Raw genomic sequence first — 14,616 nt, 5'->3', positions numbered from 1 at the left:
TAAGAAGTGGGTCAGCGCGCATGCGCAAACCGCGGAGGCGCGCTCGTGTTTCAAAACGTGCATGAAGTCTAGCGCCTATGAACTGCATAATAGCATAGCGCTTATGACTTAACGCAGCCGGTTCTTAAAGGGAATGGCACCTGGCACGCTGATTGGGTTGATTGAGAAGACGCCCAAAACACACCCATGACTAATTTCTGGGCTTAGCGCCGGGTCTTAGGCGCCCACTATCGCACGCATAATAGCAAAGTGGCCTTGACCACGCCTCCACGTCTTAAGTTTAGATCTACCGCCTCGTCTTATTGCTTAAGACTTATGAAGTGCATAATAGGGCCTGAAGTGCATAATAGGGCCCACTGTGTGTAAGTCCACCATGCACCTTAGAAGGGTGTATTACCTGTGAAATGACAGTAGGGGGCAGCTGGTCTGGGTCTCCCACCAGTATCAGTGCATTGGAGCGGTACAGCATGGGGATGAGCGTTTCCGTCTCTGTGGCCTGCCCTGCCTGCACAGAGCATAGGGAACAGGACAAACAAAGGGAGTGTAAGTGTTGGTCTTCGTTTGAGCGCGACACTGTTTCACCTACTTTTCGCGCGATGAGGTCTGCCCCACTCTTCACAATGGCGCAGTGTGTACTGACGCACAAAGATCGCTGGATGGCGATGTCACACAAGAAGAGAAAAATTACAACATGACTCCCTCTAAAAAAGCATAATATTCCTATGCGCAGAGAAGCAGGGAAATTATTAGCGCAATCTGATATGAATAAGCGTGTGTCAGCTGAAAACGAACTATGGAACAAAAACCGTATTTTCCGGACTATAAGTCACACTTTTTTTCATGGTTTGGCTGGTCCTGCGACTTATAGTCAGGACTTATATGTACTGACTGACATGAACCAAGGAGTAAATTACCGTCTACAACCGCGAGAGGGCGCTCTGGGCTTGTGACAACTCTATGGCTCTCCGGTAGGGCTGCAACTAACGATTATTTTGGTAGTCGACTAATCTGTCGATTATTTTTTCGATTAGTCGTGTGGCTTTTCGCTGCGCGTAAATGGCGACGCAGAAGCATAAATCCGGCTTAACTAGCTATCTAACCTAACGTTACGCCAAGCTACAGCTGCTCACAGAGCTAGTTGATTGGCTAGCTAGCATTGCTGGCTAGACTACAGACAGCTCACGTTAGTAGGCTACGCTTGGCGCTGTTTAGCTCGCTGGTGGACTCAACATAATTGAAATAGCATTCACTTATCAAGCATCATTCATGATCATCCACCATGACTACCTGGTATTTTAATAGTGACCACCCCTCACTTCATTTCATCTCGCGTTCTCCTGGCTTCAACATGGAAAACCCCTGCTACGTAACGTTACATACAAGCGCCTCTGTCTGTCACACGCGTGCCACAGGGCAAATAAATTAATAGCACAAACGCTCATAGCATGTACAGCCCTGTCAATGAGACGTTGTTTTCCAACATGTAACAGTAAAGCTAACATAAACAATACGACCCTAACAATATAACGTTAGCCAGTTGGCTAACAACGTTAGCTAAAACTTACCCAGCTGATTCTTGCATGGCTCCCGTATTTATTTATTTTTTTAAATAAATACAAATAAAAACTTCTTTTTTTTTTTTTATACGATTAGTCGACACTAACATTCCACGTCGACGAGTTTTTATGCTCGACGTCATCGATTATGTCGACTAATCGTTGCAGCCCTACTCTCCGGTACCACTGAAGAAATGAACTAGAGCTCGGTGAACTTGTTTACCGGTAACTTGCTTGTTGGACTCGCTGGCTTGTTATGTTAATTTAGCCTATTCAGCCTCCCAGGTATGTTCTTTATGCTATTGTGTAGCTGAATAACTGTTAATGCGTTACGTTAACATACCGGACACCTATTCAGCCTGTTGTTCTGTGTGCTATTGTGTAGTTGAATAACTTAATAAATGCGACTTATAGTCCGGAAAATACTGTGTATATATATAATAACGTGTGCATGCCATATCTTGGATGCAGATGTAACGTAAGTGGAGAGGAGATTGATCGAGACTGCGGAAGCTTTACTAACGAATTAAAGTTGATAATCGTGATCAAACAGTGCAATGCTGTTCTTGTTTATTTATTTTCAGTTATTGTGCTTTGTTGGTATAGCATAATGTTTGCTGGAATGTTCAATAAAAGTGATCAATAAAGGTTTTCACCATTTTTGTTTTAGTTTTAAAAAGCATGAATAAAAAGGAAAATGTATTTAATTTATGCAATGGTACAAAAATAAATTAAAAACTGCCGGTACGCATTCGGTATTCGGCCAAATGTTTCCTTAAATTCAGCTTTGGCTAAGAATTTTTAATTCAGTGCATCCCTTGAAATCACTTCACATTAGTGTACTTCAGTCGTTGGTGTGCAGATGCCAGATGGTCCCAGATGGTGTGCAGGCTTTTGCTCTAGACCTTGATTACCAGTAGTTGAATTAGGTGTGTTAGTGGTGATCTGGAACACCTTGTAGGACCTCCAGGACAAGGAAGTACAAACTTGTCTTTAGATTACTGGGTAAGAGCAGTCAGGGTTCTGACCTCATCCACGATGACGCAGCAGAAGGGCTCATGTCCCATGCGACGGAAGGCTGACTCCAGGACAATGCTCCCGCTGGTGCTCAGGGTGCAGCAGATAATATGAGCATCGTGCAGCACCTTGGCCTGGGTGTCCTGCGTCTGACTGCGAGTCTGGGAGGGAGGGAGGGGGTGAGAGGGCGAAAACGACATGGAAAGCAAAATGGTAACTCATTTCTGAGAACAGAGATTTCTTTTTTACTAATCTAATGGGCTCTCAAAGTTACTAATATACAATAAACATATGACATTTGGTGCCTCACCTGTTTGAACTGAGAACTAAGCATCTGCCTTTCTCTGAGCAGTCTTCTATACTGCTCCATTAGATCGTGGTACTGGGTGCAAACAAAGCGATAAAACAGTATAAGAAAAGCAAATCTTGACAATTACAATCATTATGTCTCCAACCAGCATGAATAGGGGACACAGCAGGGTGTATAAAAATAACTTTGCATACTTTTAGTGAATGTACCAACGAGAGTCAGCTCTCTGGCGCCCCCTGCTGGAGAAGGACTGTGTATACCTCTTTAGAGTCCTTGTTCATCAAGATGAACTTTGTGGAGATTCTATCAATGCTCTCGTCCAGTTGCACTTTGCGTCGGACATCTGGCTCGAGTGACTGAGCTTTCTCTAAAGCGGTCAGGGATTGACACAAAACAGCAAAGATCAGCAGTTTTCCCTCTCAATAATTAGACCATTTATGTAACATGATGTGACTGTTGCACATTTCATACTTAAAATTGGCTTTGAGTGTGCATGAGGTTTGTTAAGGTATTGCTTCTGGCTGAGCCTGCAAGGGTCTGTCTGTGTGTGTATGAGTGTGTGTGTGTGTGTGTTCAAGACTCACGTGTTCTCTTTTTTGTCTGACTGTCCAGGCTAAATAGCTTCAGACTTTCTGAAATGGTTCTGTCCTGCCCAACTCGCACCAGATTTATGTCCCCGCAGTTGCCTGCAAACACAGCCATTCAGGAGAATGTCAACTTTGATTGAATTTATTTGTCATTCAAAAACTCAAAAAGTTTGAGGCATATTGAGTGTGTTTGATATCGTACCTTTTGGGACCCTGCACTTATCCCACTTATCCTTAAAGACCGTGATGACCATCTTCATCAGGTTGTCGATGGCAGCGTTGGATGGAGCACACAGGAGTACTTTCATGCGGGGGGCTTTCGCCTGCCTGTTCCCTGGGGAAGGAGCCACACTCTGGTGGCCCTGTTGGTGGTTACGAGCACAAACACATATGAACAAAGGTGAGGTCATATCAAACTTTGACAATGTTAGCCAGAACAAGACAGAAGTGGAGTGGTGGAGTGTATTCATTAAATTAACACCTAAATACCTCAGAGAAAAGCATTTCCAACACGCCCACAATAGTTTTGCTCTTTCCTGTTCCCGGGGGTCCATGTATCAGGCAGACTTTTGGGGTCCCCTGCTGGTTCTTGATGGCAGATATGCCATTTCTAACTGCATTCACCTGGTCTGAATTATAGCTCTGTGGACAATCACAGATGTGGATTTAATACAAATACAACTGCTATGGAAGACATCATACACAACATTTCCATACAAGTTTTAATGGCCATGTCACATTTGCAAAACAAGAAACAATTCAAGTTCAAGTTCAAGCCAAGTTGAAGTTAAGTCAACATTTCTAGTAAAAGAAAAATGCATTCACACACAAACTCTGCAAGATGGTTGTCAAAGGGAAGTTTAAGAAAACAAATCTGCAAATCTGTATTTTTAAAAATGTGGTTTCTCACAGGCAAGTTGAAGTTGGGTTGGAAGCAGGAGATCTGACAGGGTTGGAAGTAGGAGACTTGGGGAAACAGGAGAGGCTTAAGCATGGGGCTGCTTTTGAGATTGGTCAGTGCCCTGTATTCCCTGAGGGTGCTGATAAGAGAACCAACTACTTCGCAGCGCACTGGCTGCTCATTCACAGATGTCACATTCCCATGGGTCTTAATCACCAGGTTCAAGGTTAGACACTTATCTGTAGGGGCAGAGATAAACAAATGCACAACAGTGAGGACAGATGGAGAGTTTGAAGCAGAATTTTACCCCATAATCCAGTGGGTTTGTTGTTTTCATTAGTTAAGACGCATTCACAAACAAATTTTGATTTTAAAACTTCCAAGATCTCTCGCTTTGAATGCCCTGATCAGTCCTGTATTCCTACAACTCCCAAGATTCCACTCTCCCTCCCTCCTTCACTTGAACAGCCCAAGAGCTAGCGTGTGCAGCTGTACACAAAATGATGACCGTTTGAGACGGTATGCATTTTGGATTGACCAGAAGTACATATGAACATGGATTTCGGGTAACTTTCCTCTTTAAGAGACAAAAAAACATGACAAAATCGCCAGCTTTGGTGTCCGGTGGCTATCACGTTGAATTGCTCAGCTCATTTTTAACGCATCCCCCCTCCCCACCCCAACCCACCAACCTTCCCTACTCATTACAAAACATTCAAACCTAGCAGTGAACTCATCTCTCTCTCTCCACTCTGAGTAAGTAGACCATCTAGTAAGCTGGACTTCTGATAAGTTGATACCTGTCTTGTTATTAGTAATAGAGTAAATAGCTGTCTGTTTTAAGGCTATCTAGTTAAAATTGGACTACTGATACCTGTCTGTTCATTAGTAATAGTGATAGGAAAAGTAATAGGGTGATTGCTGTCTGTTTTAAGATTATCTAGTTAAGCTGTCTGTTTTCAAAACAAAGGCTTCAGAGTCATTCTGGTGAAACTAACCAGTTTCTGACCTAAGTAGGTGTTAACTTGTAGTAGGAGGAGACTTCTAGCTCCCCTATATAGTGGATAGACCAAGGCCAGGGAGGTCATACAGGCGACTTGTGAGAACACCTGCCAGTCGTTGTCATTAGTGCTCGTAAGTGGGGAGTGGCTACAAGCCTGCTAGTGTCCATAAATATCTGGCCTGTCTGAGAGCGACAGCCCCTGCGACAGCCTCCTGGCAACAAGACTCGTGACAACAAGACAAGGGAGTCTATCTGCGGGAGTAAGACTCGTGACAACAAGACAAGGGAGTCTATCTGCGGGAGTAAGACTCGTGACAACAAGACAAGGGAGTCTATCTGCGGGAGTAAGACTCGTGACAACAAGACAAGGGAGTCTATCTGCGGGAGTAAGACTCGTGACAACAAGACAAGGGAGTCTATCTGCGGGAGTCCATCAAGGAAGGCCTGAGAGGAAGCCAGGGTACTTAGTACCTTCTCTTCCAGTTGTTTGTAGTGTTGCTGTCTTCTCTTGGCACATCAGTCTACTGAGTGCACTTAGCTACCCCTACTTCTGTTGGTTCATTAGCCCTCTTCCCCTCTACGGACCTATATCCCAATGTGCTTTCTCCCTATTCCTGTTCTTCTGACACTCAGGAGGACACCTAGATGCTACACCCCCCCTCGCAAACCCTTCCAATCTCATCTACCCACCTTTTTCTACTGACCATGACTTTATCGCCGCAGGCGGTCTCTGGAATTGCCAGTCGGCGGTCCGGAAAGCTGACGCTATCTCAGCTTATGCATCTCTTATGGCCCTCAATTTCCTTGCCCTCACTGAAACCTGGATCACACCAGAAAACACAGCTACACCGGCAGCCCTCTCTGTCGCCTACTCCTTTTCTCATTCCCCTAGACCCTCTGGTCGAGGGGGAGGCACAGGACTCCTCATCTCGCCCAAGTGGTCACATACTGTCCTTCCCCTGGCACACTTGTCTATATCCTCCTTTGAATTTCATGCTGCTTTCGTCTCCTCCCCGGTCAAACTCCACATTGTTGTCATCTATCGCCCCCCAGGCCAGCTCGGTGACTTCCTAGGCGAGATGGATGGCCTTCTCAGCTCCTTCCCTGATGATGGCACTCCGCTCGTACTACTAGGTGACTTCAATTTCCAATCTGAGAAGCTTCTCTCATCTGGAGTACTTGACCTTCTCCTCTCCTTCGGCCTTACCCTGTCCCCCTCTCCTCCGACTCATAAAGGCAGGCAATCAGCTCGACCTTGTCTTCACCAGATCTTCCCACACTTCCAACCTTACCGTTACCCCTCTTCCAGTTTCTGATCACCACTTTATATCCTTCTCCCTTCCCCTCAAAACTTCCTCTTCCCTCTCAGCCTCTAACCACTTAAGACCCTCTCGTCGTAACCTACGTACCCCGTCCCCCATCACCCTCTCTTCTTCCGTCCTATCCTCCCTACCCTCTGTCGAATCCTTCTCCCTTCTATCCACTGATGCGGCATTCCTCAACCCTCCTGTCCGCTCTCACCTCATCCTTCGACACCCTCTGTCCACTAACCCTGAAGCCAGCTCGATCCTCTCCTCGAGCTGCCTGGCTCTCTGAAACGCTACATGCTTGTAGACTAGAGCTCAGAGCAGCTGAGAGGAAATGGAGAAAAACTGGCCTTTCTGATGACCTTAACCTCTATCACTCTCTACTTGCCAACTACGCCTCCTCGGCATCAGCTGCTAAAGCATCCTACTATCATTCCAAAATACATTCTTCTGCCTCTAATCCTAGAAAACTGTTCACCACTTTCTCTTCACTCCTTAATCCACCTCCTCCCCCTCCTCCTTCCTCCCTGTCCGCCGATGACTTTGTCACCTACTTTGAAAAAAGGTGGACGACATCAGCAGCACCTTTTCCCCCCCACCTCTCCCTCCTCCCACTAACAATGCTAACACCCCTTCCAAACTCTCTCCTCGACACTCGGTCTCTGGATTGTCATCTTTTTCCCCCCTCTCCCCCGATGAGATTCTCACACTTATCACATCAAAGCGGGCAACCACATGCCCTCTTGATCCCATCCCCTCCCCCCTTCTCCAATCCATTTCCGCCGACATCCTTCCTTACCACCCTAATCAACTCCTCCCTATCCACAGGATCTGTCCCAGCGGCCTTCAAAATAGCCAGAGTCAAGCCTCTCCTCAAGAAACCTACCCGTGACCAATCATCTGTCCACAATTACAGACCTGTATCCCTTCTCTCCTTCCCTTCCAAAACCCTTGAACGCGCGGCATCTAAACAACTGACTGACTATCTCCGGAAGATGGATCACTTAGACCCCCACCAATCCGGCTCCCTCTCCTCTGTTCTCATTCTCCTTGACCTGTCTGCTGCCTTCGACACAGTCAATCACCAGATCCTTCTCTCCATCCTCTCAGACCTGGGCATCTCTGGCACCGCACACTCCTGGTTTTCTTCCTACCTGGCGGGCCGCTCCTACCAGGTGACCTGGAGAGAATCGCTGTCTTCTCCACGAACCCTTTCCACTGGAGTACCCCAGGGTTCTGTCCTAGGGCCCCTACTTTTCTCCCTCTACACCAAGTCTCTTGGCTCGGTAATCTCTTCACATGGGCTCTCCTACCACAGCTACGCAGACGACACTCAACTCTTCCTATCCTTCCCCCCGTCTGATGTACACGTGGCAACCCGTATATCAGCATGTCTCGCTGACATTTCAACTTGGATGGCTGACCACCATCTCAAGCTCAATCTTAACAAGACCGAGCTCCTCTTCATCCCCGGGAAAGCCTGCCCTCTCCAAGACTTCTCCATCACAGTGGAGAACTCTACTGTAACCCCCTCCCTGCTGACAGCCAAGAACCTTGGAGTGATCCTGGATAACAGACTATCCTGTGCGGAGAACATTGCAGCAACGGCTCGCTCCTGCAGATTCTTCCTCTACAACATCAGAAGGATACGACCATTCCTTACCAGAGAGGCAGCGCAACTCTTGACCCAGGCACTGGTCATCTCCCGCCTGGATTACTGCAATGTACTCCTGGCTGGGCTCCCCGCTTCAGCCATTAGACCTCTGCAGCTCATCCAGAATGCTGCTGCCCGGCTGGTATTCAACCTCCCCAAATACTCGCATGTCACCCCTCTCCTTCGCACCCTGCACTGGCTCCCGATAGCAGCTTGCATCAGATTCAATACCCTGGTGCTTGCATACCAGGCAGCTAAAGGGACAGCCCCTGCCTACCTGAAGGAAATGGTAACCCCCCAAACCCCTGCCCGCTCACTCCGCTCCTCCACCTCGGCTGGCCGACTGGCCCCACCTCCTCTACACAGCAGTCGGGCTGCCCGATCATGTCTCTTCACAACACTGGCTCCCCGCTGGTGGAATGAGCTCCCCACGGCCGTCAGAACGGCTGAGTCACTACCCATCTTCCGTCGTAGACTGAAGACCCATCTCTTCAGGTTACATCTTAACTGCTCCTCCTGAGACATCTTCTGACCCTCACCACTACGTCTCCTAAAGACACCCGCTTTCCCCTCTACTGTGTCCCTAAGAACTTCTATTGCCCCCCTTGTACTGTTTCTCAGTTTCTCCAGAAAAAAATAATTAGTAGAAGGCGATAGGGAGAAGGTTTTTCAGTGGCCCCGGGCCCGAGCTAGATTACTCTTCCTGCAACGAATGGTGGATTGCTGATTCACATGCTTAGTATTCAAATGTATTGATTGTAAGTCGCTTTGGAATAAGGCGTCTGCTAAATGCCAAAAATGTAAATGTAAATGTAAATTCACTGACTCACACCTCCATTAATGAGATTGGATCTGTGCACACAGCCCAAATGGGCCTTGGGCTCCAGGTACTCCTGTTCATCACTGGCGTATGCCCCAGTATTCTGGGGCAGCCACAGAATGACCAGGTCATCCTCCTTAGGGTAAAGTTGACGGGACTCCTCATGAGCAATGATGTTTGCTAAAGAAGACGTTTATGTTAGTGTGGACCAGCATTGCACACAAATAAACACACAATCATTAACCAACGTTTACTGGGGTCCAAGACTAGGACTGAGCCTTCTAACTGACTACTAAAGGTTTCTACACATACCCAAAACACATCAAAACAATATTGTAACTTGTGAAATGTTGATAGGTCATTCATTTTTATTTATTTTAGCCATCGCTTGAGATGAGTCATTATAAACAGTTATTGCAGAAAGCTTACCTGAAAAACGGGCATTCCACACACCATTGCTGTAATCATTTCCATCACCTCTTAAATTCTTAGATATCAGCCTTCTTGAATCTGTGTTCTTCACCCATTCACTTACAAGCTTTGAATAGAGAAAGGAGAATTTATCCCACTTAAACCAAATTATCAGTTTTAGGAGACATTTCAAAAAGTGTTTCATAGCATCTTGCATGGATAAAGCATGGACAAATGTAGGAAACTACTCACAACATTCAAATATGCCCAAAATGTCACTGCCATCTTCATTACCCTTTGTAGGAACTATGACTACTGAAAACATTCATTCAATTGCACACCTAAATCAGCTACCACATCATACAGGTTAAGTACCCACCTCTTCAAAAGTATTGGTGAGAAGCAGGGGGTAAATGGTCCTGTAGTACTCATCAAAGCCCCTGAAACTGGTGCCAACTGGTCCCATTGGGAATGCACATAGATCAGAGGGGGGACCAAACTGTTTGTAGGAGCAGAACATATCATAGGTCCATTTCAAAATGTGTCGGATGGGGGTGGAGGGGTCATGATTTATGCCAGTGTCCATCGTAGGCATTTCCCTAGATACAGGTGCCTCAGGTCTAGGATAGGTCTTGTAGGTGGGGGGATGAGGTGTGGAACAGTTGGTGCCGTGATGGAAAGGACGAGAGGCTTGAGCAGGTGGTAGGGGCAGAGGTCTTGGTGGTAGACATTTTGGTTGGAGTTTAGGTGGTGGTTGTTTTGGTGGAAGCATTCGATGAAACTCTGGCTGGGGTAGTGGTTGAGGTTGGGAAGGACAAGGCTTCCGTGTAGGCACAGCTGACCGGACAGGCCTACCCCTTCCAGCAGAGGCAACTTTGGCAGTCTTCTCCATCTCTAGCACCAGGGATGCACTCCTAGAGCTTGTGGGGGCGTAGATCTTGGTGGTGGACGGTTTGGCCTTTTTAAGGGACATGGGGGACATTCCAGGTTTGAGGAACAAGCCATCATCGTCCTGAGCAGATGTAGTGAGCAAGTTCTTTGGGGCGGGTTTCTTAAAACCTCTATATGCCTGTGAAGGACTTGTCGAGTCACAAGGTTCTCGCTCAGATGGCATTTGGCTGGCTGTGTCTATGTCCATATCTACAGGGTCCAGTTGCGTGAAGAACATATCTTCCCCTTCTTCCATCTGTGAGCACATCTCCATATCTGTCGGCTCCATCTGGGTGAGATACATCCAGTTTGCGTCATCTTCCTCCTGGTTCCCTCTGACAACTTCATCAGAGGTGCCAGTAGAAATATCATCAACATTACTTTGAAAGTATGTAGATATCGGCTGGTCCCTGATACTGGACGCATTGCTCACCATGTTTGATGATGCTCGCTCTATGCTCACTACGGTGGATAATGCTGGTTCTTTGCTTACTACGGTGGATGATGCTGATTTGTTCCCATCAGAACTTTCTTGCAAGCAATGATTAAGGCTCTGATTTTCCTTACAGAGATCAGGATCTGGTTGCGAAGACGGCAGAAAATTGTCATCATCTCCCGATTCCTCTTCCTCCTCGTCTGTCACATTAGACCATTGAAAAGGGTCATCATTTGGCATGTTGGCATTTCTCCTCTTTGGCTCTGATTCCCTATTATCTGTTGCCTGTTTATGGGATCCTGCTCCAGACGCTTGCTGCATGGCTCTGCTCTGTCTGAAGAATTGAAGGTCTTGGGAGGCCATCAGCCTCTTGTTGCTACCTTTGACAAGAATCTTCTGAGGCAATATCATCTTTGACTTCTTAGTCTCTCTGGTACGTTTCTTCTTCTGCTCAACGTGAACTCCTTGGCCATAGCGCCGCAGTTGATCAACACAGTCAAGAGATCGCTGAGAGAGATCAAAGGCCTTGCGATCCTTCTTCTTCAAGCCCAGTTTCTCTACTGTGGACAGGGGTTCTGTAGGCGTGCGTACCTTTTTGTGAGGAACTATGGTTGGAGTGGGAGGTGAGATGGATGAGGTGGAGGGATTAGCCTCCATTTCTGCACCACTTGAGGATGCCTTTGATTTTCTTTTTTCAGGTGAGAGTGTGGTGATTTGAGGGGCTTTCCTCACAGGCACTTTTCTTTTCTTTTCTCCTAGCAGGACTTTCTTGCTTGGGCACTTGATGGGCAATGGTTTTGGTTCCACAAAAATACTCATTTTTTTAACAGCAACAGCACTTTTGAGACCTTGAGAAGCCATCTCCTTTCCTAGCTCTCCCTCCACCTGCTGACAGGCTCTCTCGATGTCCTCATCAGAGATGGGTTGCGTCGCATAGTCAGAGCTGAATGAGGGCTCACTGTGGGATGGATTGACCGGAGGTCTGAGAGGGCTATCTTCTCTGGTCTCCTCAGATAGCATGTTATTTTGCAAACCTGTATCTGACCAGACAGAGACCATATCTTCCTGCGTTTCAAATTCAAACACCTGAGATTCACTAGTGTCAACGTCATAGTCCACCCAAGGACTGTGATTCAAGTCAGAGGTATCAGAGGGTTCACTCTTCATCTTGAGTTTTGCCAAAGGCCCTTTACCTTTTTCAACCCCATCTACCGCCTCATCATCAGATAAGATTATGACACCTGCAACAACGTTCCATTTGGGTCCATTTCGTTTTTGAAGCGTACTTTTCAAAACAGAAAGGGGTAAGTCATCCCCTTGTTCACCTTTGAAGGATACTGCTTGAGGTGTCCATATCATGTGGGAATCAGATGTGGAGGGCCTTGGGGTTTCTGCCTCTCCTTCATTTCCTGCTAAAATGTGTTTAGCGCTCTCTCTAACAACCATACTGAGACCTTCAGTAGGCACATCTCTCTCTAGGTCCATAGTCTTATTTTTGGACATAATTTGGCCGAGTTTGGATCTGATATCCTGCATTTTAACTGGATCTAGCCTCAAAGAAGTCAACTCAAGGGCTGGTCTTGAACTATTCTCTATAGAGTCCTCTTCCGGGTTTCCAGGCTCCTTTGTCAGAAATGAATGACCTGTTTGAATTCCACTTGAATTCTTGTCGACAGAGGTACTATTTTCACCATTATCGCACAACACTTCCTCCTTAATAGGACGGTGGGCTTGTCCTAAACCGCTAGGCTCAGCTGTGTTACTGTTGAGTTGAAGTGCCGATGATTGTGGCACTAGAATCATGTCCAGGGGTTCAGGTGATGGTGTTGTGGCTGGCCTGTCCATCATTTTGACAAGCTGTCTCAGACAGGTCTGTAAATGCTTTATCTCCGACCCTATCAGGCTCCATTGCCTCTGAGGACCTTCCCTGAGCTGCTTGTTTAGAAGGTTCAGGAAGTGGACACACATTTTGTCAGAGGTCAGCCTACTCCCTTTCCTGAGCAGTGACCGGAGGAGGGACATGCATGCCTGTGGCACAGCACTGCTCACAGTTGCCTTGCTTGGTGCACTGAGCCTTGACGAAGATGTAGAGGACACTGAGGAGGATGGAGGCCCATCTGAGTGGTGAATGGAAGCCTCACTGGGAAGGGTGGCACATTTCACCACCACCTCAGCCCACTTTGGAGCACAGTAATAGAGCATGTTCATGCGGCCACTTTTGAGGTGCAAATCAATAATATAAACAAGAATGAGGGTGAAGAACTCTGTGACCTTGTCACAAGTGCAGACACGGCGGTTCAGCAGGTCTCTGTTGATCTCTCCACACAGGTAGTGGATGACCTCATTGATGTAGATGAGGTGATTGAGATCCATGACAGACTTCACAAAGGGGATGAACCATAGAAATGTGCTGTTGTGCACTCGCATTGCCTGGCCCATATCTGACTGCAGGAGGTTTACCAAAGAGTTCATTTCTTCATAGACCACACTGCCATCAACAGGTGAGCCTCTGATAGCCTTCAAAAGAAAAAAAGAGAAACCCATTAGACTTAACATTAACTTGCCCTGATACCTGTGTAGTAACATTGTATTTCCTGTAGTAACAACATTGTATTAACATGTTGTTAGAGAGTCATTAGCTAATAACACAGTATATGTAGTTTAGTAAGTATAATAATAATAAAACACTTCTCAACTTCATTACTATGGAATTATAAATACATGACCATTATACTATGTAACAGCATGTGTAATTACAGAGTTATTACATAGGTATAGTGGATATATAGCAACTTAAGGTAAAGTGGGATACCAAAGTCACATACAGAAAATATACAATTATAGTTTTTTACCCTGCTCACTAACACATTCTTTAGATTAGATTCAACTTTGTGCAATGACAAAGTACTGAGACAACAAAATGTCATTTGGCATCTAACCAGATGTGCAAATAGTGGCATAGTGCAAAATATATGATATTGTAGACAATGCATAGTACAACAGTATATGTTGTGAATATAATACGTTAATATACATGAGATGAATATCAATATATCTATAGTTAAACAGGGGCAATAGGTCTTGGGGCATGTTTAGGGAATCGAGAACCGGTAACAAATTATCCGACCCATCGCAATCGTACGCCTCCAAGGTTATCGATTCTTTTTATCGATGCCGGTTTGTTTTTCTGACAGTTGCGCGTTGCAAAAAGCCATGCGTCATGACATCAAACTCTGCAGTGTTGTGTCAGAGTGGACAGTATTCAAGCACTCAGGCTATTCCACAATGCCTGGTATCAGTTCGCAAACTTTGCTTGAGAAAGCTGATAAAGTAGTATGTTATCTATTTAAAATAAGACAGTCAAGCGAAATGCAACATCGTGGATTCTAAATGGTAGACGACCTGCATGTCACTGCTACTGAATAATAACGCGCCCATTGATACTTTGTGCTCCGTGACAGATATTGCTACCCACGTGTTAACGTTTCTTTGTCTGAAATGAACTGAAAATATATTTTAATAAGTAAAATGGATAATTTAATATCATCAGTATGTATAGCATAATGATACTGCTGGCTGCACTGTAGCCTCTTTTCTAAATAGGACGGACATCAGTCTTCACATGATCACCTAAATTGTAGAAGTATTGATTACGTGCCAGTTAAATGTTATATTTGGTTGAAG

General features: G+C 45.9%; 1 protein-coding gene across 1 annotated transcript in view; it reads right to left on the bottom strand.

Moving 5' to 3' along the window:
* Window positions 1–14,616, bottom strand: part of LOC308156002 (putative helicase senataxin) — a 71,270-nt gene that overhangs the window by 35,371 nt on the left and 21,283 nt on the right. The window contains exons 8-18 of the mRNA XM_080529364.1: window positions 12,827–13,449; window positions 10,422–12,217; window positions 9,168–9,335; window positions 4,381–4,610; window positions 3,960–4,112; window positions 3,673–3,832; window positions 3,468–3,569; window positions 3,144–3,250; window positions 2,884–2,955; window positions 2,585–2,734; window positions 398–505 (exon numbers count right to left, since the gene is read on the bottom strand). Coding sequence (XP_080385490.1) covers window positions 398–505; window positions 2,585–2,734; window positions 2,884–2,955; window positions 3,144–3,250; window positions 3,468–3,569; window positions 3,673–3,832; window positions 3,960–4,112; window positions 4,381–4,610; window positions 9,168–9,335; window positions 10,422–12,217; window positions 12,827–13,449 — 3,669 coding nt within the window. The remainder of the gene's footprint in view (window positions 1–397; window positions 506–2,584; window positions 2,735–2,883; window positions 2,956–3,143; window positions 3,251–3,467; window positions 3,570–3,672; window positions 3,833–3,959; window positions 4,113–4,380; window positions 4,611–9,167; window positions 9,336–10,421; window positions 12,218–12,826; window positions 13,450–14,616) is intronic.

Source organism: Nansenia antarctica (genome assembly GCF_963989245.1).
Source record: "Nansenia antarctica genome assembly, chromosome: 4".
NCBI classification, from domain to species: domain Eukaryota; kingdom Metazoa; phylum Chordata; class Actinopteri; order Argentiniformes; family Microstomatidae; genus Nansenia; species Nansenia antarctica.
The sequence above is the reverse complement of the archived record's forward strand: the minus strand, read 5'-3'. Positions and strand labels throughout refer to the sequence as shown.